The sequence below is a fragment of the Zootermopsis nevadensis genome, unplaced genomic scaffold (genome assembly GCF_977971745.1).
Source record: "Zootermopsis nevadensis isolate Lab colony 2312 unplaced genomic scaffold, Znev_1.0 Znev_ptg000002l, whole genome shotgun sequence".
Lineage (NCBI taxonomy): Eukaryota > Metazoa > Arthropoda > Insecta > Blattodea > Termopsidae > Zootermopsis > Zootermopsis nevadensis.
Genome location: NW_028259134.1, coordinates 1,527,467 through 1,552,745, shown reverse-complemented (window position 1 = coordinate 1,552,745; position 25,279 = coordinate 1,527,467). Strand labels below are relative to the sequence as shown.

General features: G+C 38.3%; 3 protein-coding genes across 5 annotated transcripts in view; 1 reads left to right on the top strand and 2 right to left on the bottom strand.

Annotated features, from left to right (window-relative positions):
- Nucleotides 1-70: 70 nt before the first annotated feature.
- mRpS31 (mitochondrial ribosomal protein S31) lies at nt 71-5,206 on the bottom strand. Its single transcript, XM_022061920.2, has 7 exons — nt 4,982-5,206; nt 3,904-4,078; nt 2,883-2,967; nt 2,553-2,706; nt 2,041-2,211; nt 986-1,218; nt 71-448 (listed from the first exon to the last, which is right to left on the bottom strand). The coding sequence occupies exons 1-7, from the start codon at nt 4,999-5,001 to the stop codon at nt 192-194; spliced, it is 1,095 nt and encodes a 364-aa protein (XP_021917612.1). The 5' UTR covers nt 5,002-5,206; the 3' UTR covers nt 71-191.
- Nucleotides 5,207-5,801: 595 nt separating this feature from the next.
- LOC110828850 (zinc metalloproteinase nas-15-like) overlaps nt 5,802-25,279 on the bottom strand; it is a 57,845-nt gene continuing 38,367 nt past the window's right edge. Inside the window, exons 1-12 of one of the 3 annotated variants that reach the window (XM_087357834.1) lie at nt 13,371-13,451; nt 12,176-12,607; nt 10,367-10,427; nt 9,879-10,061; nt 9,601-9,718; nt 8,559-8,734; nt 7,922-7,990; nt 7,427-7,536; nt 7,018-7,099; nt 6,523-6,633; nt 6,148-6,270; nt 5,802-6,054 (exon numbers count right to left, since the gene is read on the bottom strand). In XM_087357834.1, the coding sequence (XP_087213960.1) occupies nt 5,927-6,054; nt 6,148-6,270; nt 6,523-6,633; nt 7,018-7,099; nt 7,427-7,536; nt 7,922-7,990; nt 8,559-8,734; nt 9,601-9,718; nt 9,879-10,061; nt 10,367-10,427; nt 12,176-12,577 (1,563 nt within the window). In that variant the 5' untranslated portion in view covers nt 12,578-12,607; nt 13,371-13,451 and the 3' untranslated portion in view covers nt 5,802-5,926. Of the gene's footprint in view, nt 6,055-6,147; nt 6,271-6,522; nt 6,634-7,017; nt 7,100-7,426; nt 7,537-7,921; nt 7,991-8,558; nt 8,735-9,600; nt 9,719-9,878; nt 10,062-10,366; nt 10,428-12,175; nt 12,608-13,370; nt 13,452-25,279 lie in introns of those variants that run through there. The other 2 variants (XM_022061939.2, XM_022061938.2) reach the window with 2 other exon arrangements.
- Nucleotides 23,242-25,279, top strand: part of LOC110828849 (prolactin-releasing peptide receptor) — a 33,033-nt gene continuing 30,995 nt past the window's right edge. Inside the window, exon 1 of the mRNA XM_022061937.2 lies at nt 23,242-23,368. Within this exon, the coding sequence (XP_021917629.2) occupies nt 23,242-23,368 (127 nt within the window). The remainder of the gene's footprint in view (nt 23,369-25,279) is intronic.

Sequence of the window (25,279 nt, the reverse complement as noted above, 5' to 3'; positions counted from 1 at the left end):
ACATATAAGGCGAGGGGTTAACATATGGCACACAAATATAGTTGTGCCTAATCACGATTCCAGAGCAGAATAAATTGTATTAATTTTCTATATATTTTACTTGCGACGTATTGCAAACTGTATTTTATACCTTCTTAGGTACAAATTACGACAAAGTTAAAAACTTCCAGTGGGTATTTAAGGTAGCAAAGCTACGGCGCCTGTTTGTCTGAAACAGCGGGGATGGATCCTGTATCCTGCAGAATTTGCCTCTTCTTCTCAAAGTAATCGCGAAACCAGGTGATGTGCTCAAGTTTCATCTGCACAGTAATGTAAGGATTCTTAGACAGCCCGACACAGACCAATTCCATAAAGTGACGGACAGGTCCTTTCTGCGGACACCACGGATCCAAGTGGTGCTCCAGGAACACATGTTCCGTGAAATACACTTTTGATTCCTCAACTTGACCTGTAATTACAAAAAAAAATAATACACACACCAAATATTAACTTCTTCTAGCTTTTCCCTCCTGTTCCGTCCATCGACATACCAATTCAAACTATCATTACAGATGCATAGGTAATCATAACACAAATTATTATGACCATGATAAATAAATTGGGTTTTATATTTTTATAAAAATTCAGTGTGCAATAACCAAATCACCACAAACATAATTAAGTATTAACATTTTATATACAGGGTGAGTCAGAAGTATGTTTACAACCTTCGTGTACATGTTCCAGGATCAAAAATAAGAAAAAAATGTTGCTATGAACATGGGGTCGCAAATGTTTCATTTTCGAAATAATAGCCACGAGCCCTTTCTTATGCCAATTTTTTATATTGTACCTAACCAGTTATTACTACTGTCCTAAACAGGGCTGTGGAGTCAGTACATTTCTGCTGACTCCGACTCCACAGTCCTGGTCCTAAAGTTAAAACTAACGCTGGTATCCTAAATCAAACAAGTAAAGAAAGACAACTTAATGTTACTTTACAAACCCTGTTCATTGTTAACTGGTAAGTGCCACAGCTTCCCTTGTTCGGTCCACCGAATCATTTCCTCAAATATATTAGATGGCGGATGCGTCACGGCCAGACGAAGTTCACGGGCTTCGAGACGCTGCCACGTGGTGACCTCTGATGGAAAATCTGAGACTTTACCTGCTTGCAATTCGGGTGACTTGAAGATACCAAGAGGTTCACCACCAAAAATATTTATTTTATCAGTATATCTGAAATGACACGTGTATGTTACATGTGAAAAAGATGGCGAGGTTTCCCACTGCACCTCCAACAAATACAGATTTTAAGCACCTCTCAGTTTTGTTTTACCATATCCCTCGTCATTAATGAAAAGTACGAAGTAGGAAAACTTTTAACCTCCTCCTCTAATATGAAATAGGGTTATAAAAAAATTATCAAGACAATGAAGAAGTGACGATTCTTTTGTACCGTCGGCAAGTGTATTTCTACCGAGTCTTCCAAGGGACCAGGAATACATTTTTGTTGTTACAGAGGCCTTAATAATAAATTATTTTCCCTGATAAGTTCTCAAACAGAACGTCTTAAAGGAAAAAACTTCCTATATTCTTCTTCTATGGCTCTCCGGTCCGTATTCGGTCCATGGCCTCCTCGATTCTCCTCTTCCATTCGGTCCTCTGTGAGGTCCGTCTGTCCGAGGCTTTGATGGAGGGTACCTGTCGTAGTCTGACCTCTCCCCCTCGACCAATCTGGCTAGGGAGGCCCTACCAGTAGCTCTTGGGGTCATTGACGTACTCAAGCCCCACCACCATGACAAGGTGCAGGTACGTGCGCCTCACACACGCAAGGTCCCCGGTTCGATCCCGGGCGGAAACACCGTAGGCAATGTAAATTTCTGTTGAATTTTTTAAAGCTTTATGTTTATTGCATCATCATGGTCCAATATGTTAATACCTGTTATTTATTTAATAATACATTGCATGATAATATGAATAATATCAAACATAGTTCATCAATGATTATTACGCCACAGGGCAAGTACGTCAACATTATCAAAAACAAAAGCTACTTACATTTTTGGACCTTGCTGCCCTTTAACAACTTCTCCGACAGACAGATCACGTTCTCGTACGGTGGCTACCTTACGACCGTCAAGGATCCTACGCACTTGCTTCGCTCGCCCCTCCTCGCTCACATGCTCGGACCTCTTTCGCCGATCAATTCTCATTCCTGATATTAGATCTCTGAAGCAACAAGCCAACAAACTTAGCACAGTAAAATGTTCACACAGCGACAACTTACGAGTTGAAAATTTGAGTACAGTAAAACAGCGACACAAGAAACAGGTGAATGGAGGATAAAAACTAAGTATTCAAAGGAAGTGTTGAAGGAAGAAGACCAGTTGGAAGACCCAGGAACAGATGGGAGGATGCAGTTCAAACGGATGCCGCACTGCTCCTGAGGATTAGAAATTCGAAGGCGGCGGAGGATAGGACCAAACGGAAGATGAGAATTGAGGAGGCCGTGGACCGAATACGGACCGGAGAGCCGTAGAAGAAGAAGTATTCATTGCAAATGTTACTACCTTAAGTTCATCGGTGGTGCCTGCGTTTCACTCTCGCTTTCGTTGACAGCCTGTGATGGTGACAGAAGTTTATTCAACAGCTCTGACTCTGTCTGTTTAACATCTCCTCCTAAAACTTCGGCAACTTCTTTTGCTGCAACGGTAAGGGAGTCTCCTGCAATAAAACAAATCTGCCATTGTGAAGCTGAGTCACAACGTACGGAAAATGTCACTTTAATAATATAAATTTAATGTAGAATAAAACATCGTACACGTATAAGCAACATCCTTTGATTCACTAAAATACTTGTATTTGCACCTTTAGAATACGTAAATAATCAAATTACGGACCAATTTTAATCTGCTCCTTTTTGCGCTTAACCGGTGGCCTGGCCAGCTGTGAACCAATTCCAGAAGATGATATCACATGTTCCTCCTAAAATTAAAAGAAATTTAAATAATACTGTTTGAATTATAGACGCATAATCATAATTCCATGACAAATCAATGAACATGGACAGCGAGGAAGTTTTAATTCATTAATTGTGCGCACCAGGTAACAGCTAAAACGAAGTACATCTCTGAGACTGCAGCCTCCGTTTATCATAGAATACGCGCTACAGAGAGATATGAAGGACTACTGTGTCTACACTCAAAGACAACTCATAAATATGGCTTTTCATAGCTTTTGAATAAATATTCAATTTTTTCAATATTAAAAACATTTAAATATTAAGTCACACTTTCCGTAAAATTTTAAGATTTTTATAAATGCTGTGAGATCCAGTAATTTAATTTTATGTTGTGTCAAGGTCAAATTTCCCATTAATATTTCGCATGAAAATGAATGAGTGTTTCCAGGCAACAAGAAAGAAAACATAAACTACTATGAGACAACACGTCACCCTTTGTCGATCAATTATTCTACGGAGTAGCCATAAAGTCTGGAAACATAAGTGAATATACATAATAAATAGTTTATTGATATTATATTAGAATACTTGATATGTTCAATGTGTTGTCGCTGATTAGCAATGCATAGTTCAACGCGCTGTGCAAAATTACAATGAACGCGGCGCATTAACGCAACATTTCCATCAATCCGTTTCCATACTTTATTTCAGACATAAAATGGATCAGCAAGCTTTGTTCATTAATCCAATTACTGGTGGGTCATCCTTAAAGAACATTCACACATCTCTCACTCCAATCTTCAATCCGGATCCATAGATCCTCAACATTTGCTGCAGAATCTCTTCCATAATCAATACAAAAGCTACACATTTTCTGTAATAACTTGTTAATGGTCACATGACCCACATAAAGTGGAAACATTTTACAAACAACCTGTAAATGGTAATTTTTTACTCACCTCTGTCATTGATTTTAGCAATAAATTCAATTTCTTGATTGCTTCTTCATTTTTTTTTGGCTTTACTGTGCCTTCAGAGCCATTATCTGACGAGCCTTCATGTCTTGAACTGCAAAACAGTACTGGTGACAATTTATAGAACTGACATGAAGGAAGCTGCTGTGAATTTGTTATCCTTTAAATAAACAATTAAATTTATATCAATGCACATGCATATATATAAAACTGATGAGAAATAAAATCACAACTAACCTCATATGTTTTTTTTGGGCCTGGAGAGAAATTGGTTTGGTGTATTGTCACAAAGAAAAGTGACTTATTTTGTATTCATGTTTTTTCTCTATAAAAATGGATTGGATAGTTGTGTGACATAAATCAATTTGAAATTGACTCACAAGTATCATTCTATTTCATGTCAATTATATTTAGAGAGAAGCAAGAAGTCATAATCACTAGAAGTGGGTATGTATATGACATCTCAATTTATTTCTTATCATGGGGAAAATTGATTTCCAAACAGAATGTATGTGTATCACAAAAAAAATTCCCAAATTGTATTCTGTGTAACCCTCAGCTTCTGTGAAGGGTTTTCAGTGATTACATGTCAACTAAACACAATGGATGATATGATCACTTAAATTTGGTAATATTGTTAGGTTTAATAACACAATTAATTTCAGGATATTATCTTGAAATTTCGAAGTTCTCTAAAATTTGTCCTCGTTTTTAATCACTACAACGTTTATAACTCTGGCTCACTGTAGACGATATTCATCCTGTACGACTGAGGAAAGAATAAGTTAAAAGTTTTCGCTGGGACTTTACGAGATTTACATATTTGAACAATGATTTTCGTAGGATTAACTGGAAGCTGCAAACTTCCGTACGGACAGATTTTAACTGAAAAACCTTAACATAAACTAAAAGTCGATATGCTGCGTATACTTTTTGGGGTCATCATTAATAGTTTACAATGACATTTAACATTAATTTACCAAAAACAACTTATTGCCAAATTTGTTTACTATTCTCCCCAAACATATTTTGATCACATTTACACTGAAGTGCATAGCAGTACCTTGAAAGAAGACGTAACATCCTTTACTATCTGTATTTACACTCAAAAATAACCGTAACCTCTTAGACTGACAACAAAAACATATACCAAATGTCACATACTGTAACACTACATTCATATAATTAATTTTATTTCATTTTCTCTTTTCTTAACGCATTACTTAGGTTAGGAAACCGTGTCTTCCTTCGAACGACTTCACGCCACAAAATATCAGAGGTAAACTACATGAATACTCCAAGTTGCTAACAGCAAGCACAGATTACGCTGTCATCTATTTAGCTCTAGTACAAACTAAAAATGTGACGGCGGTTTAGTCGGTAATATTGGTACTCAGATCCGAATTACCAAACAATTGACGAAACCTTTTGCTGTTGGATTGATCCCAGCGCTCCTCCTTATGATTTGGAATGCATAAGCATCACATTCCATGTCGAATTGTTTATGCCTATTTCTGTAGAAGATAACATTCCTAATCTTCCTGGCTGGCAAATAGTTTGCCTCTGTTGAACATAACCTAACCGAGGTTCCTTTGTCTCTCTCAATTCACGTAGTATCTTTAAATATTAGTGGATACAACAGAGAATATGCTTCCTGCAGTACAACCTAATCCTTTCATTTGGACACCAGAAATCCAGAATTCTTCAACAAGTGCCTTTACTAGGTCAAGTAGCTACTTGGTTAATTCCTCAAACATAGTTCCACGCACGATGCCTCACGCCTTTCCTTTGGTAGACGAGGGCCACGTCATTCCAACCTTGAGATTCTACTCCCTCCACAATGTAAATACCAGGGATGGATTTGGGAAGGGAAAGAGACAGAATACATTTAAGTTTTGTATCTCTCAAAAAAATTAAATATATAATTTGTGACATTACAAATAATTCATTTTCTTCTAACCTACATTTAGATGTCACAGTGCATCGGCAAACAATTCACACGACAATGTCAGCACTGACTGCAAGATTTTCTGCAGTAGACAAGCATGTAATCTGGGTTTACTCTGCACTGGCCATTTCTTGCCCACGCCGCACAGTATTCATTCCAGTCTTTACAGCCAACATCTGCGCCGGTCCCTGAAAAAAAAAAAGGTGAAGTCAGCGCATGCGCAGAGCGACGCGCAATCAGACGATATCGCTCGTTTACAGAAACGTTCGACAAATAAATACCTCCATGACACGAGTGACAGGCCTTGGGACAGTAAATTGTCATATAGTCGGGGTTCTTCGTACATTCTCTGAGTCGTGCCCATTCCTCGCAGTTCCTGTTATAATTACCGCATTTTGAATCTGCTGAGAAAAGGAACAGAAACTGGAAACATAACCTAAAATTCTTAATTTCTTATTATTAGATAAATTAAAGATTGAAAAGGCTGAATAATGGAAGTCCTCGAAATATTTTTTTTGCATCTTCATTTACAGTAACATGAATTTATTATCATCACAGAAATACAGCTTCCAAGCTCCCCGTTTCTCCTGTCAGCAACGAGAAGGTTATTTAATTTCTGAAAATTAAATCGATGTAAATTGAAATGTTACGTTTACCACACAGCCTGCAAGACTTTGCACAGTTCACGTTCATCCATGCTGGGTTCTTCGTACATTCACCATTGTTGGCCCAGTGTTGACAGAGCCTATTGTTATTAGAACATTCATCTGTAAGAGAAGTAACACTGACAATAATACACGAATGTCAGATGTTTGTCGTTATTTCATATCATCTGAGGGATCAAAATATTCTATACGTAATTTTAACTCAGAATACCGGTACATAACCTAAAATTAAAATCTGGACTTATCATTAATACTTTTCAGACTCAAAAAAGTCTTAATTAGAAATTTTAAAATGCTTAAATTACACTTTCATTACGTCTACACTCGTTATTGCTCTGCCTCTGATTGTTACCATGGTAATTAACAACAATACTAGTCTGCAAGCGTAGGTTAAGTAAGCCAATCTCGTACTGAATCTCGTGTGCCTCGAGATTCAGTACGAAAAGTTGTACTGAGTACGAAGTTCGTGTCCGAGTTAACACTTACAAGGTTTAGACGTCACAGGACCCGTAGGTACCAGAATTCCTTTCTGACACTCGTAGAGTCTGTTTAGTTTCAACAGATCAATCTGAAAGAGATAAGTGAACTTAAGTTTTTCTTCGTATTATTGTCATTTTATAGCTACTAAATATAATCAAATTTGATTTTGGGGGAATTTTATTAAAATTTTGGTTGAAATTGGAGAAAATAACAGATGTCGTACGTGAAAGGTCATTAATTCCTGACGGCCCTGCTGCCACTAGCATTATTTGGAAGGTTAAATTTTAAATTATCGCAAATATGTCAGAATTGTTAAACTATACGTACGTCTCCCCACGGTGTTTATGTGTAAAGTGAGGTTAGTTCTGTCATATGATTGCGTAGTCTTGTAATAATTACGTTAGTTAAAATTTACCTGACTAAATCCTCTTCTTTGACCGATATTGGCATCGGGATTTCTAGGTACAATCGTAGGAGATCGATAATCTTTGGAGAACGCGTATCTGCCATAGTGCATCAGAGATCCTGTTTACGAAATAATTTAATAAAAATATATTATTACTAAATATATTCGATATTATCATTACGTAACTTCTTAAGGAACTACAAAATCAGTAACTCGGTACTTCGTAAAGGAAGAAATTTCATTATAAATTATGTTATTCCGATAATTTTAAATCAGTGTTTCAGCAAGTAATTTCGGGAAGTGAATCTCTTTGGTTTTGTAAGGAGATAACAGTAAAGATTTAAATTTAAGTAAATTTTTGGAATATTTATATCTGAAAATGAAGGTATATAAAAAGACGTATATTTTTATTTTTAATATTTTAATATTGGGTGTTAAAGGATTTTTCGTCTTTATACGCTTTGTCAAATTAAAGAATGAAAGGATAATATTATTAATGTGTACCTGTGTCATACGAGACTCCAAGACTCTGCATCATGTGCCAACCAAATTTTTGAAAATTATGTTCAGTTCCTGTGAAACAGAAAAAAACAAGATCCAGATATTAAGCTACTCTGAAAAATTATGTAGTTAATATTTCTATATAGATATGTGTGCAAATGTTATTGCTGTTTTGTGTGGGTGTGAAACTTGATCTCTCACACTGAGGGGAAGACACAGACTGGGGAGGGTATACGAGAACAGCGTGCTTAGGAGAATATATGGACGAGGCTGGAGAAAACAGGGCAGTGAGGAGCGTAATCTGTACTCTTCGCTAAATACTAGGGACGCTCAAATCAAAGGCGGATGAAATGGGCGAGGAAAACAAGAAATGCATACACAATTTTGGGGAGATCGGATGGAAAACCTAGGGGTTGACAGGAGGATAATATTAAAACTGATATCAGAAAAAGAGGGATGTGGATTGGATTAATCTGACTCACGATACAGAATCATGGTGAGCTCCTGTAAACAAAGAAACAAACATTTTTATTGTTGTATGATATCCATATTTTACTTGATTTCAATAAAGTAATATTTTGTAGAGATGAAGAAGGTTAAGGTCGAGTGTAGATTTTAGTAGCATTAAACGTCTTCTTACCTGGCACAATGTTGTTCCAGAGGATTCTAACATATTCATCACGGTCTCCACGGCTCTGTTCGTGCCAAAAGCCACAAGCATGCATCAGCTCATGTTCAACAATACCCTTGTACAAACATCCTGCTCCCAGCGACACCTGCTGTCCACCGCCGAAACGTCCAACCAGACTGCTGCAACTGGGAGACAGCAATGAGCGACCAGGAACAGTTTGCATTACGTCAGCATTCGTATAAACGCATTATACTCTTGTGTTTCACGTTCTTGGTGGATTACTGGGGCTCGTCTGCTGGGGTTTCTATGTGCATTTCCTTTGAACTACGTCTTACCGTCATTGCCACCCAAACTGAACCGATTAATTTGCGTATTATTTATCCTCTGGTTCAGATTTAACTTAAACACAATTTGCCCTTAGACCCCGCGCTCTATATTAATCTTGTATATAAATTCAGTTTTGTTTCTCATTCCTTGAAGTAAAGAGAACTTCTGCCATTTTAATTTAATAGTTTACCTCCGTGGCATCCCAACAATTACTCCATTCACACACAGAAGAAGGCAATGGCAAACCACTTCTGGATCATCTGCCAAGAACGTATATGAACAGGTCCCAGTCCGAGAAAAGGATGGAAGGATCCTGTTCATATGGACCTGTCGTCAGACAGAACACTAAATAATAATAAGTATTAACAACATGGAGCCGGGATAGTGACTGGAAGACCGGGGTTCGATCCCGACGGGGCCAGAGGATTTTTCCTCTAGCCTCTAGCCCACCCAACTTCCTGTTCTGCGGACAACGCCGCTTTGGAAACGCTGGTCTAAGAATCTGTTAGAAAAATATGCTGTTATAGAAAGTATAAGTGAGAACTTTTACTAATTGGCATACACGTATATGTCAAAATTTTGGGATGGTTTTTAAGTCTGCATGAATTCTGATAGAAAGTGTAATTAGCACAAAATAAAATAGAGGAACAGCTGAGGAAACATGAAATTAGAGTAAAATTTATTAATAGCAAATATTTTCTGTGTTAAATGTTTAATTACTTACCCAGCCCCCTTCTGTAAGTGTATGTAGTCCCACTGAGTTGTACGAGGGACAAATCTGATACACGTATAAGCATAGAAGTCGAGAACAGCCGCTGCTATTACACTCCTCTCATACACGCCTGAAAATTTACCATTAAAATCAACAGAGTGTAGTACAATGTACGGTCAGACAAGAGTCTTAAATAATATATTTAGTGAATATAATATAAAATACATGAAGAGTTTATGCAGCGTAGTTTAATGTAACTCATGCATTGAAAAGTAAAGTTTACTTCTTACTGAAAGAGCTTGAGATGACGTAAGGAATTATTCCCCCTGGCCAACGCTTTCTAAAGTCTCTGATGCCATTTTTACCAAACGAAATTAAATCAGAAATATTGACGCCGGCAATGTCACCCTCGAAGAGGCCGGCTGACAGTATCGGATCAGGGGAACCTTCATCTTGTGGAGGAACTAGGATCTCTGTAACATAATTTAATGCGGAACTTTAAAGTAATATTTTGAACTATTGCTACTAAAATGCTATGAGCAGGTAATTAAGTTAAAATTATTTGAATGTTTAATAACGTGTACTATCTTGAAGTTCTGTGACTCTACATGATGTAATCTGTCAGCTGACACAAAAGAAATATTCTTTTTTGGAAGTAGGCCTATGCTTTACGCATGTCAGAGTCCGACTGCACATGTGTGTTTAAAAAATTGTCATTTTCATACTCGCAGCTGGGAGAACCTCAGATCTCATTCAAACGTACGTGCGTGCTACATACCCAGATTTTTAGCATTTTCAAAGTCCTGGGGTGTCAGAGGTTCTCCGGGCACTTCCTTTTCCTGAAAATATAGAAATAAATACGTAAAGGAGGGTTCATTTGTAACTTATATTTCCTGAGCATCAAACAACTTGAATGAGAGTAGTCACAACGTTACATACGTTCATAATTCTGACTCCTTCCTAACTCCTTCCTAACACGAGTTTACCAACGTCGTGGTCGAGTGGTTAGAACTTTTACTTCATATTCTGGAAGTCCCGGGTTCAAATCTCGGCCTGACAACCTACTATACTGGTTTTTCATGGTTTTCCTCAGCCCCTCCAGACAAATGCCGGGATAATATCTTAAATTAGACGACGATCACTTCCTTCCACATCCTTTCCAATTCATTATTCACTATCATCTTCTCATTCGACGCTGTATAGTCTGAGCAACTGATAAAACGTCGTTAAATAAACTATGGATAAATGAATCTGAGTTACTGTACTCATGAGAATGTTGCATTACTTTTTTTTCTTCCAATGTGGTTACTACAGTTCTCAAATTGCAGAACAAATGAAAAGTGCTGTTAATATTTCTCATAGTTTTACGATTTCTCTGTGCGGAGATTGTGTTCGCTTGGGGGCGCATCCAGCGGCAGACAGGGCGAAGCGATACCCACTGTTAAAAAGTTCACAGAAGTTTTAAGTGAGAACTTTACTGTGGAATTCCTATGACGAATAAAATGAACAAGTTCTTAAACAGAAATGCCTCTTTCTTCTTATTTGCTTATAATATGAAACTGGGGTAACATAATAACAGCGAAAAATTCTTATCATTATAAACTTCGAAGTATAAGCCCACTGGTCTAACCATCTTATTCCGGGTCTACCTACATTTCTTCTTCCTTTCCTTTAGGATTTAACCGTGCTCTATTCTATCTAAAGGTTCTTGTCAGCTACTTATTTATTTATTATTAATGCAGAATAACTCTTAATTTAGCTTAAGATATCGTGTGAACTGAGTTTGTATTTGTGCTAAGTGTCATTCGGGAGACAACTGTAGTTTTGAGAAATATATTATTTAAGAAGATGTACCACAGTTTACCACTCTAACCCCATCATAATAACAATTACCTGTCTCCTCACACTATATCTTCGCTGTAATGTCCTAAGAATATTTGTATGTGCTTCATAGGGAACTGATAAAAATACGTTCTGTTATTTCGTCAATTTTATCCTCAGTTGGGACTTGCACAATTAAAACGAATATCATTACCCCAAAGTGATGTTGAACATCTCCTACTGTACGTCCATTAAATCAGATATTACTGTGCTATTTACCCTTGCAACTCGTTTCAAAGTACCTGTCCTATAGAAACTCACACAAATACCACGTCCTTTACCGTAGCTTTGGTCTTTTGTGACATTACGTAGAGGTGAATACACGAGTCATGTCTTATTCCTGCACAAAATGCATCAGAGTTGTGTGTTTTCTTAAGATCTATCAGCGTACATGATAGAATTAACCTATATTCAGTGGCGCTAGTGTCCCGCCCACCACACAACTTCATGCACTATTATTAATATTAGTCACAACGGGAAACCAAAATGTACAATTTTAAGGCCGTCTCCAACCTCCAAAGTATGTTCGTCCACCATTTTGATAATAACGATTATAATAAATTAAAACGCATTATTTTAATAGTTCCGTACCAACAGATGAATCAGAGTACGTACATATTTGTTAGCCTCCATAAAGACGTGAGCTAATGAAAGTTCAATGTGAAAAAAATATTTATTGTAACACATAACTCCTTGTTACACTTACCGATTCTGGAACTCCTGTCGGTAAATCGACCAATGACCCTCTTGAATCCTCACTTATGGCTACTGTTTCTCCAACACCAAGCGCGTTCTTCTGCAAGTTTTCGTAATCGTTCGGATAATCTGTGATTTCGTCACCTCCAACATCCCACAAGGAACTTTGTAATACTTCTGGAATGTCGCTGTTTTCCAGAAAATCTATAACTGGGTCTTTCTCTGGTTCATTTATGGCGTTTTGTCCCTCCTCGTAAGGCATTGGTAGTGGCGATGGAATTTGTAACGCATCTGAGCCATAAGGATTCCGGCGAAGGTAATACGTTTGAGTGGATGGCAAAAACAATATTACCAACACCATAAAGATTAGATCTGTAATCATGTATTTCACTTCTAGTCGTTTATTTTCCATTGGAAATGCCCCTGTCGTAACTGTAAAGTACTGGAACAAATACGATTTAAAATTTAAGACATTAAATTATTTCTATGAAAATTTATAATTATGTAATTAATACCTAAACATATAACTACAAATATGTCATCATAATTCAAAAAATTCTTTCTATAATAAAGAAGGTTGCTGACATACAATTCTCGAGTGATTATAAATGCGTTTCCAAACGATATAATTAATTTGTTCTTTATTCCTTTATATTATCTGTCAATTTACTTATCAACAAAATATTAGCGGGTCTTTCTGTACATACTGTATCGATCAAACAATAGCTAAATCAACCGATTAAGCATTACTTAATGAGCGTTTATAATAAGATACAAGACTGGTTTATTAATAACGATCTGGTATCATGCTGCCATCTCTGTCCATTGTCTGGAGTTTAGATTATGTCTACAAATAATTAGAACCTTCGTAGACGCCATCAGAAGTCCAGACAATGGACGATGACCAGGGAACATCCTAACCACGAAAATGTGTTTCAGAGAAAAAAACCAACTAAATAATAGTTTGTCCTGTTCGTCAGCCAATCAATGCATCCATCCAACCATTCATCCTCATTCGTCCATCCACCTAAACATCAGTCATCCATGAATCCACAAACTCGTCCAGCAAAACTCGATTCTCGCAACACAGAAATCTACGTCCAAACATAACAGGCGCCACTGTTAATCTCCCTCAGAGGGTCGTGTGTCTCCAACGCATTACAACACTGAACTGACATCGACGTTCATACAAATATCTGACGTACCACAAATCACGTGAGGGCTCTTTACCACGAGCGTTACAAAATACTGTCGGGGTTCGTGCGTGCGTTGCTCAAATTTATAGAACCTCGGATGACAGGTGTGTCTGCTTCCGTAGGAAGGTCACCATTAGAACGGGACGAGCCATAACGAAACTCGATGACCCTTGCCACGTGTTCCTCCCGCCACTCCAGTAGCAATGCACGGAGTATTTCTCAACAACGAAGAAGGGAAGAGGACAGATTTAAACAATAAACAGTAGAAATATTACTTTTAATTAACACCAACAAGACAGCCTTTGAGTGCCTCTCGCTTAACGAGAATGTATACAGAGACAAAGCGAGCTTGTTAAGTGAGGGCATAGCCTATATGGAAACACGCATCTATCATCAATATTTATCGATTAAGTTCAAAACATAATTATTACGGGATCAAAACTCAGCATGAAAACTTGACATGAAACATTTAAAAATATCACCGTCATTTTGTGCCTTACATAAATTCCCTAAAAATTATCACATAACAACAGAGACGTTACGTAAAGTAATTGAACTATTTTATCCTAACTTGGATGACATTTCGCAGCTGTTAAAGAAGGTAAATGTATCTGAAGTCGCTAGAAAGGTAAGATTGGAAAAGTGTCCTCACTGGAGTACACAAAATTTACAAAGGTGGTCTTTACGCTGCATCTGTGCGTACCCGTTTCAAGTTATCTACAGATTTCCTCAAATGGTAGAAAACTTCATCAAATGCTATGACGTCATCACCCATCCCGGAGATAATTATGGGAAACATCTTCATGTCCCACCTCAAAATTTTGCTTATCCGTGACGTTGACATATCCAATTGTATAAAATTAAAAGGGGGTGATTTTAAATCAGCCTCAAATGACATAATTAAAATCCATTCAGCCATTCTAGAACAAAAAAAGGACGCCACAGGAGACGACCTTCGTCAAGGCAGGTGACGTAATCAAATACTATGACATTCACGCATGAGCAGAGGATCATGGGTAATGGCGTCCCCATCGTCTCACCACACGACTTTGAACATCCGTCACTCGGTGTTACCAATTATAAGAATTTAAAAAAATACAACTATGAACGTTACTCCTGGGACTTAAACTCGAAAGGAGATGTCATGAGAATTCTTCCTCCGTTCTAAGTCACAACATGGCTGAAACTGTAGTTCCTATGGTCACCGATAGATGGTAGCAAAATCTCTTCTTTTTCAGCTGAAACACGTGACAGACTGACTGAATGAACGGGGGCCATAACGTACAGACAGCGAGATTGTCCGATTCAAAAAAATCTGATGAATTACTTGGAGACTCAACAGCCCAGCGTTGGTTCAGTGGCAAAACTATGAAAGTGGTTAATGCTTCAAAACTCTGTTTGTGGCCTGTCAGGTTCGAAGCTCGGTCAGGTTATCGGCTATCCTGTTTCAGGGTTTCCCATGTAATTCCTCAGTCCGTCCAGGTGAATAGAACGTCAATCATACTCCTGCTTCCTCCTTCCAAGTCCTTACCTGCTCTGATCCACATTCGACACCAAATAAATGTCATAGCTGAGTTTGAATCGATGTCTAATTCACAGTAAATAAACCTCTCTCGTCACATCTGACGCTGCAAAACACAGTCGATACAACGTCGTTTAATGATGCATAAAAACTGTCATCGTTAAAATAAACTAGCGTGGTAACAGAATTTCGTTTGTGTGACGTCATTACGACGCAAAAGTTGGTGTTGCTATGTGGCGCCCACTCGAGGCTGATTAACTTGTTAGAACACCGAGAGGGATTACGTTCAATCAGGAGTTGGAAATTGGGGTTGAAAAATTAAAAAAAAAAGTTTCGGTTATCTACAGAAACGAACATTTTTTACAGTTTTGAGCGATGATTTCTTTTTTGAGGTTTCCGCGTTACGAACGCATGAGTGATTATTCAATATTGGCAGACTTAATGAGCTTAAGAAGTGCAAAGTTCCGAAACGTCGCTTTGTGTCTGCTGTTAGAATCCTCCCACGTATTTTGAAAAGGGGTTCTGCATTTTACTAGGCTGTATTTAAGTCAGATACTAGAATATTTTGTAACATTCTGTGACTCGGTTTTATCCAGACAGTTTGGCGAACAAGAGATTCTTATAACCCGGAAAAATCACATGTTGACACACGTATTTGAAAAAGACCAATACTCGGCTAAGGCGGGCAGCCGACAATGGCTGAATACCGGAAATTAAATCATTTGTGTTCTTTCATAAATTCTTTTACAAGGATTATTTATTATTAAGTGTTCTGTCTTACGACAGGTCCATTGCTCTGCCCAAAAAGAGCTCTCCAGTTGTCCCTATTCTCGGCTTCTCGCTTTAATTCCTGGAACGTCATCTTCTTTCCTTGTTTAAGGTCGTCGGTTAGCTGTATCAATCTTCTTCCCAGTCCTCGCTTTCCTTCAACCTGGCCTTCGATGATATCACTCAGTAACCCATTCCTTCTCATAATATGTCCCAGCCAGTTAGCTTTCCTTCGTGTAATCGCCTGCAGAATGTTTCTTTGCTCGTTGACTCTCCTCAATACTTCTTCGTTGGTCACTCGATCCGTCCGCCTGATCTCCTCCAACACCACATTTCAAAACTCTCCAGGTATTTCTGTTCCTTCTTCCTGAGTGTCCAAGTCTCTGCTCCATACAGCGCGACACTCCATACGTAACACTTCACTAGTTTCTTTAAATAAAAATGTGATGTAACACGAGAGGTGTGCGTCTGTGATGTCCCAAGATCAACACTTTTACATATAAATTTCCTCGACAGTTTTTTGGATTGAAATCTTCCAACAAAATATTCCTAAGTTACGTAAGGGATTGAGTAAAGCTAACACCCATTACAGTTTGTAATAAAATCTGTAATCTGTAGGCGTATCATTACATGATTCAGCGATATCACATAAGCACCATAAACGATACTCGTAGTACACATGACATCCGGTCAGTAACAAACTCTCCGGAAATAACACACTTTATAAATAGGGCAGAAGAGTGCTCTATTCTTTAATTAAATAGCTCAGCGGAGAAAATTATTTACTAAGGACCTCCGTGAAACTGATACAAGAAAATGTGTTGGGCGAAAATTGTCTCAGCAAAGCAGATAATCAGTTCTTATTGTACATCGAGCGTCGAAACAGTTGAAATTACAACAGCGTTTCGACTAAAACAATGGGTTACGACTACAATAATTCAATATTGATGTCAGTACCTTCGTTTCGTGCTTGAAGGTGTTCAAATGTTGAACTGAAACACAATATTTAACAGACTGTTGCTAACATCGTCTCAGAAACACTTAGCAGATTTGCACAAAAACCACTACGAGGATCGATTTCTGTCTTCCAGAAGGTGGTGGACATTTTCAGTATCTGCTGTAAATCTGTTTTGTAAATTCTTTCCAACAAATAAAAACTAAAATACTGACTAGTTTATGTCGCTAAAGCTTACAACACTCTTGTCTTTATGACTTGAGTTTTAAATGAACGTACCGTACAAGATCTACTCATTACTGAATCGCTACGTCTCTTGATTGGAATAAGAGGGCCTGTCCACTACAGGACAACTGTTAAAGCTCCCAAAATTCAGCTCGAAATGGCGCGTTATAATGAAGCAAGCAAGATAGGTAAGCCTACAGTGTTTCGCTTGTTAGGCACAGAAGGGAGAGTGTCTTTACAGAAGGTTCCGGGTTCATATTTCGCCCCAGAGTCCGTGGTTTTCCTCGGTCTCTCCTGGCAAATGTAGAAGACTTGCATTAAAATTGGCCACCACCGCGTTTATCCATTTAATTTTCGATTTATTACTAATTAATCGCTTTAACATTCGACGCTTTGTTAAATATACCATAAATAAATAATTTTACCTGCTGTTTTGCTCAAAGAGAAGGACACACTTAGCTGAGAGAGGTTTTTGGTCTTCAGAGCTCCGAATCAAAGGCCTTGCCTCTTTTGTGGCAGATCAATGACGCAAATCCCATGGTGAGAATTTGTTGACGAGAGAGATATTTAGTGACGGTGAAAGCTAATAACGCATCTGTGCTCTGAGAGGGTTACAAACCCTACTTGAAAGGGAACAAAGACTAGAAGGGCTACGAGTTAGCAGTCTCTCAATCCAGGACGGCGTAATTGCACCCGTAAATTATGTACACGCAGACGTGCGTCTTGTGGCAATAGAGCATTAGTTCCGAAAGACTATCTCGATTTTAGGATTTTTTTTTCTGAACTAGCATTGGAGCAAAGAACTCAAGCATGTTGGGGACCTCACGATGCAGCTGTCAGGCGAAAACTTCGCGGAATATAAATTGTTTCCCAAACATGGAAGAGGTGTTTCTGATAAAGTAATTACTTAAGCGCTATCGCGTTTTACTCTTTGAGCTCACGATACAAAAGGAAGTTTTGAATTCTACACCTGTCCAGTGGCGCCCCGCTGTGAATGAGTTCGTACATGAAAGTAACTCGTGCGGGTCCCCTGTCTGTTCTGCTTATCTCCTGAAATGAGTGAGATAAACAAACACACAGGTTCAAGGTTACACCTTCCACATAATTTGGAGGCCATTCACTCTAAACAGAGATTCGCTGAACTCGCTTAAAAATCGCAAATTCACTTCAATCTTCAGGTCGTCGAAGTCCAAACTCCAATTATGTTAAATTTCTCAAAAGAATCATAGAAAAAGTAACATGTATACAATTGTATTACTATGTGTAATCTACATTATTAGGATTATAAACATTATTTTGTATTGTTTTGTGCGAGGTCAATAAACCTTAAACTGGATAACATCAAATATGATATAAAATGAGGATCAACGCTTAAGATAATAGGCGATTATTAAATTTTGAGAATTAATGAACCACGAAATTTTAGATGTGAATAAAAATGCCTAACGAAGGCGACGGACACGACTAGACAAAAACAAATCTGTGACAACGCAGATAATGGAGGACGAATAGGACACATAAAATATTTTGACGTGAAAACGTCTTTAAAATCGATGCCCAAACGAGCGACAGTTTCTGTCGAAGTAATTTCAAACTTCAATAACTCGGCTAAAAATAGACATAGCGCCGCCATATTAGTCTCGTTTTAAAGAGGAAGGCTGAAGGTTTGTGCCAGTACCGCTCCGACATTCGTGGCGGCCGGACGTCGCGAACTGCGCAAGCGCAAAATGAACCCACGATTTTCGACTTTCCGGATTCGACACGTGCCCATAAACGGGATCATATCTCAGAGACTAATTATTCGATCCGAGTGAACCAAGTGTTGTTTTGAAGAGGAGTGTATATGTTACAACTCCTCCTGGCCTCCAAGTGTGTATCTCAAAAACTCAAAAAGATACGAGGCTGTGAATTTTAAAAAGTTTGAAAATTTCCCGATTTGCTTAAAATGTCGCGATATATGAGGGCAAAGTAAACGCAGAATTACAAAAATCGGGCACGAATGCGTAGAGCACAAAATTCCAAAGAGAATGACACCGAAAACGCCGGGCCCGGACCCAAAACAAACGCGCAGTACTGCCGCGAATATAGGCAACGTAAGCGCGCTCGGACAACTCAGGCGGCATCTGACGAGCCTGGGCAAAGTATGGATGTATACCAATTAAGAAATAATCATTTATAAAAAATTTGTTTAATTTCAATATACTATACATGATTGACGTTTTCACGAAAATAACTGCGGCAGTGTCCGACACTGCCTATCAATTTTCTTTTTCGAACAGAATCCACGACGAGCGACGGCTAGAACAGCGGAGGAAAAGTATGATGGTGTCTAAACGAACCAGCGATGAAACGGTCAGCGTTTTACTTTCACTTCCAATTTCCTTATTCAGAATTAAACCAGGAAGACGTTGGTTTCTTTACCCACCAACCACTGCGCCGGTAAGAACGTTCCGCATGAAGGATTGCCGTAAATTGGCGATTTAAGAGCGACTATTGAACTGGTTTTCCATTCAATTTGGTGTTTTTGAAGAGGGTCATGTCAAATACCACGATGGTCACATAACTAAAAGTAGCAATCTTAACCTCTGGTGACCAACTATACAAAATTCTGGAAACGAAGATGGCTGAAGGAGAAACATTTCTGCCCATTAACTGGGAGACGAATGTCGTCTGCTCAAGTTTACAGTGCAGTACATGAAATGGAATTTGACTGACTTTTAGCCGTTCTATTTAGCAGCGATGTTCTAAATATATAGCGTAAAATTGTATTAATGACAGGGTTGCAGCCTATTTCAGAGTAATATCTCCGTATTCGTCTAGAGAGACTGAGAAGAAACACGGAACTCTATTAAAATACAGCTTTTACTAAACTGAATTCGATCCGTGCACTTTCAGGTTACAGGTAAGATCTCATCAGTAATTACTGACTGAAAGAACTAAGGAAAATCGCGATAAATCGTAAGATATTAGGTCTCACATTCGACATTAAATTATCATGAACCTGCCTGGAACACTGATTTTAATCATAGAAAGAAATTAAACACGTGTAGAGAGAGACAAGAGAATGCAAAAGAATTGTGTGTTGAAAAGACATTACGACTTGAAGCCAGAAATTACGTACGATGTGCATTACACCCACCTGAACGACTAACTTCTCCGACATGTTCAGATTTAGAAGAGCAATGACTGACCCTGATGAAGGAGGCAGTAGGAACCTCCACAGCGTCCAGATGACACGGTGTAACATCGCGAAAGACCAGCACATTCATACTCGCCATGTACAGACCGAATTCAGAACAGAATCTCGTAATTTTCGTAGACGGATCACAGGGACCGAAAATATGACTTCATTCAGAACTTGAATGCATCCGAAACGTCGTTTGTAAACGTGACAAATATCTTCCGAACTCGTGCATTCGCTTCGTAGATACTCTGCTATTATTTCCTGAAAAACAGCGGATTATTCGCTGTGGCCTACGATCCAAGGCGAGGTCTCAACATTCCCGAGAGACCACGGGCCGCGACGTAATTTAAAACAGCGACAAGCTCCCAACATTCTCTTCGAGTCTTTTCATTTGTACAGAATTCTTCGTTAGTTTCCATCGTCGAACAACAATTAAGTGATTTATTAATTTATTTTCAATGATAATACTAAAAAAAAAACTATTCAGAAAAAAAGATAGAAAAGTGTCTTTTCAGTTAGACAGTTCATAGCGCGGTAAAGATTAATAACCATTACTTTCGCTTCAAAGTAACATCTCATGTTTCTCATCAAATAAAAATATTTTCGGGGCACACAAAATAGATTATACTTCCCACCATCGTTTGCCCCCACTCAGCTTTCCCTGTGCGGGGGGGGGGGGGATTTTTTTTTATTTAGTGTTCTGTCTGACGACAGGCGACAGTTCCATATGAACAGGATCCTTCCATCCTTTTCTCGGACTGGGACCTGTTCATATACGTTCTTGGCAGATGATCCAGAAGTGGTTTGCCATTGCCTTCTTCTGTGTGTGAATGGAGTAATTGTTGGGATGCCACGGAGGAAAACTCCGTGTTGCCTAGACCACGGCCTTGCCCAACACAAGTTATAAATTCGGGCACCGCCGGGAATCGAACCCGAGACCCCAGGATTACAAGGCCAGCGTTCTAACCGCTAGACCACCTCATCTTATTATTATTTAGTGTTCTGTCTGAGGACAGGTCCATATGAACAGGATCCTTCCATCCTTTTCTCGGACTGGGACCTGTTCATATACGTTCATGGCAGATGATCCAGAAGTGGTTTGCCATTGCCGTCTTCTGTGTGTGAATGGAGTAATTGTTGGGATGCCACGGAGGAAAACCCCGTGTTGCCTAGACCACACACAAAACATGGATACTATGGATTATAGACACTTCTATAATTGCACATAGCACTGTCTTGTAAATATTATTTTATTTTATTTTATTTAAAGACCCTTCTGCAGTAACTCGAATGAGAGGATGATCGTATATAATGAATTGGAAAGGATGTGGAAGGAAGCGGTCGTGGCCGAATTTAAAGCACTATCCAGGCATTTGCGCACAGCTAATCAGAATTTACTTTGTTACAAATTATACCGGAAAAGGTGATACGGCAACCTCAACGCCAGCTGTAGTATCGTTACTTTTTGTAACGACTGTACCAAGAGCTGGCAAAGTGAAGTTTAGATTAGAGCAACTTGCGAAGTGAGTCCCGGCATTTGTGGTTGTATCGGAAATGTTATTCGTGCCACCTAACACGATTTGGTCTGCATATTTCAGTGAAAGTGTTCAAAGAGGTATGCACAAATGCAGAGACTAGAAACCTGGAAAAGTTTTATTTTTAAAACTTTCCACAAATTTCGCTCCAGTCCGTAAAAGCACTAGAGCCTACTTGGAAACATTTTCGTAATACAATTAACACGTTACTTATTATTATTACTTAGTGTTCTGTCTGACGACAGGTCCATATGAACAGGATCCTTCCATCCTTTTCTCGGACTGGGACCTGTTCATATACGTTCTTGGCAGATGATCCAGAAGTGGTTTGTCATTGCCTTCTTCTGTGTGTGAATGGAGTAATTGTTGGGATGCCACGGAGGAAAACTCCGTGTTGTCTAGACCACGGCCTTGCCCAACACAAGTTATAAATTCGGGCACCGCCGGGAATCGAACCCGAGACCCCAGGATTACAAGGCCTGCGTTCTAACCGCTAAACCACCGTGGCGTAATTAACACGTTACGCTGAAGTATTTTCTTTAATTAAAAATTGACATTTTTTTTTGCAAGTATTTGAATTACTAAAAACAGTGTTAAACAATTTGAGGTTTTTTGACTTAAAAGACAACTTCACAGAAATGGGGACTCTGAAACCACAGAGATGTCTCGTATCGCTTACCTTGTGCGAAGCCAGAAAATATGTCGTGGAGGGTCGGTAGATGAATTGCGATAAATACATGCGTGAAGCATTTCAATAGGATTCGTTACATCGTCACTGAAGTAGGCGTGTTTAACAAGTAGAATCATGTGACAATAACCTGCTTAACATTTATTTAAATCACAAAATACTTATGAATTAGGAAAATACTTTTGAGAAGTATTTGTGTAATATTTTTAAACTTTCGTCAAATATCATATTCTTGGCTTTATTCCGCCATAAAATATGTTTACTAACAATTTTCCAGTCGCAAAACTTATTAGGCAAATATTCTCGTGTAACTGGGACCGGTTCGTCGAATTTCCACACTTCTTGCGATTTCAAAATTATTCTGATTTTCTTATCTTCCCGAATTCTGTCTAAAAAAAACATAAGTACATACTGAAATAGGCATACGCATAGCTAAGATTTTATCTGCTGTTTTATATGGATGCGAAACATGTTATTTTGCATTAAATGAAGAATACGGATTGAGGGTGCCCGAGATAATATTTAGACCCAAAGCAGGGCGACGTTAAAACTGCTTGATGAGTGACATCGTAATTTGTACGCTTCATTAAATATTAATAGGACTACAATAACAAGCAAATGGAGAAAAAAAGTTAAAAGTCAGAACCACTGAAACTTTTTCAGTACACAGAATCATTTTTCGCGTAAGCATTTACCAGAAACAGATTCGTTGGCTTATAAACGTTTTATCTCAGATAATTTGAAGACGCAAAATGCCATTACAGTTTAATTTTTAGTTGTAGTCTTTTGGGCTACATCGCCGAACGTTTTTTTATGAAATTTTCTATGTTTCGACATAAAATGTCGCTTCCATCTTCCGGGTGGTTTTACTGGTTTCCGGCTTATGAATGTGATGGTGATTCCTGCCATTTGCTATCGATACTCGAGGCACGAAGCAGCTGCAGCGCACGCACTGGGGGGCAGAAGGTGGCGTCGACGCGGTCTGTGATCTTCGTGGGTGAAAATGAAGGGATGCTTGCGCCTGTCAGTGCTGCGACCGGCCAGCTTCCGTAAGCAGGCTCCAGTCAAAAGAGATTCGAAACGCGTGTACCACATCACGCGGGCAACAGTGACCTCTGAACTTGTTCTCTGTAAGTGTAAAGTTCATTCTGACCTACCGAAATCAGTGTTGTTAAGTATCAATTACCGTATGCGTGTAAGTTGATTGATCGGAAATGTCTTTAAAATATTATATTAACTCTGGAAAAATAAGATCATAACATCCTGTGAAGAAATGGCGTTTCAGGTTGTAATAAATCCGTTATGAATTAAAATAAGTCGTCATACGTCACGTGTTGTGGTTAGTACATCAGATAGGCGTTTCGAATTAGTCCGGCTAGTCTATCCTGGTTTTATTCAGGCACTCTCCTTTTAAATGCAACTAGAGTGGTCTAATTGTTCAGTGACTTAAGAATATGTTGGCCAGTCTTTGTGAAATATACAAAAAAATAATTTCACACATATTTATTTATTTTTTTTACAAATTTTGATATCAAAACATTTATTTGTTTAGTATAGAATTACATTCACTTTGAATTTATATTCTTATTGGCTCATATGGCAAGCGAAATTCATCTTTACCTATTCAAATACCCCGCAATATTTTTCTTAGATTTTCATTCTGCTCGCCTTTTATGCCTAAGGCATTTGCATTAGAATTTCAAAAGTTGAAATAACCTTCTCACTCTTGTTCGTCTCATTTACATTTTGTCCAACGACGCACAAATAAAATCAAAATCCACTAACAGCTGTTTCCTTCGCTTTGCGGAAAAGAATTGAATTCTAGCGTCAAAATTGTTCTTGCCGCCATCTTGTAAACGTGTGTGCGCTCTCAGATACCCGAAGTAATTGCAGTTTTTTTGTTTAACTTTTCAACAGGAATTATTTATTATTCACCATGAAACAATAACATTTCACTCTACTTACAAATTTTGATAAGAAAATAGAAAAGTATTCTTCAATGAAAAAATATTCTCGTGAAATATGCTCAATTAAAATTTGTATTATCTGAGACCAAAACTAACACAAATTCAAAAAAGTGCGTCTTTAATTTACAGTACACGTAAATTGTTAACTAATTGTGAAGCAAATTAGTTAATACGCCTAAATTATTTTGCGGAATCACTATTAGAAAAATCATACATTGTGACACACTTCAGGGCAATTCAGGGTGGACCTATCACCTTAAAGTAGGCCACGACTACCAGCTTTTTCTGTGTTACCCACTCACCATTTAAACATAAACAATTTACGTAATTTGAAGTATAGAAAATTGTGAAAAGTATGTAACTGAGAATCTTTATAATCTAAAGTCTTTACCAGATATTATTTCGGCTAATTAACAGTATGCGTTCGAGACATAAGAAACGAGAGACCTATTAAGATTTAGTAGTACATGGAAGGATAGTAAAGTGGTTATTAAATAAATAGGACACGTGTTTATGAACTGATTTCACTTAAATTGTACATTGAACAGTGGCAAATTTTGTGAACGCTATAATGAAATTTGGGAATATTTTAAACACTCTAAAGATTAAAAGGTCTGGTTACTTAAAGAGCCATTTAAACTGGTAGTGCTTATATAGTTAAGTTTGGCATCGGAGTCATTCCGTGCGTTCTCGGTACACAAATCAAGTTGCCATAGAAACGTACCTGGTTTAGGAAAGTAGACGATCATCAATCAAGAACGCTCTCCTAATGGCAGGACTCCACGTATGTAGACAATTCGGACCCGGGGTTCTGGTTAATCTCAATGCCGTTTGTATTCTTCCACGATCTCGAAAGAATGCGTCATAAATAGCCCACGACTGCCTCATCCGAAAGTGTTACTTCCTCACAATTTATTCAATTTAATCAGAATAATTTCAACAGCTTCGAGGACGCAACATGCAGACGGACGGACACACGATCTGTCCTTTGTTTTAATTTCGACCTGCAAGATTCTACCAGCTTAATTCGGAGAACAACTGTTGTGTTAATTCTTACTGAAGGAAAGTTGTTCT

Coding starts and splice junctions, on each gene's coding strand:
- mRpS31 (XM_022061920.2), bottom strand. CDS start 5,001: ATGTTACGTCTTCTTTCAAG. Junction 1,219..2,040: donor GGGCAGCAAGGTCCAAAAAT/GTAAGTAGCTTT, acceptor GTGTCATTTCAG/ATATACTGATAAAATAAATA. Junction 449..985: donor ACCAGTTAACAATGAACAGG/GTTTGTAAAGTA, acceptor TTGTAATTACAG/GTCAAGTTGAGGAATCAAAA.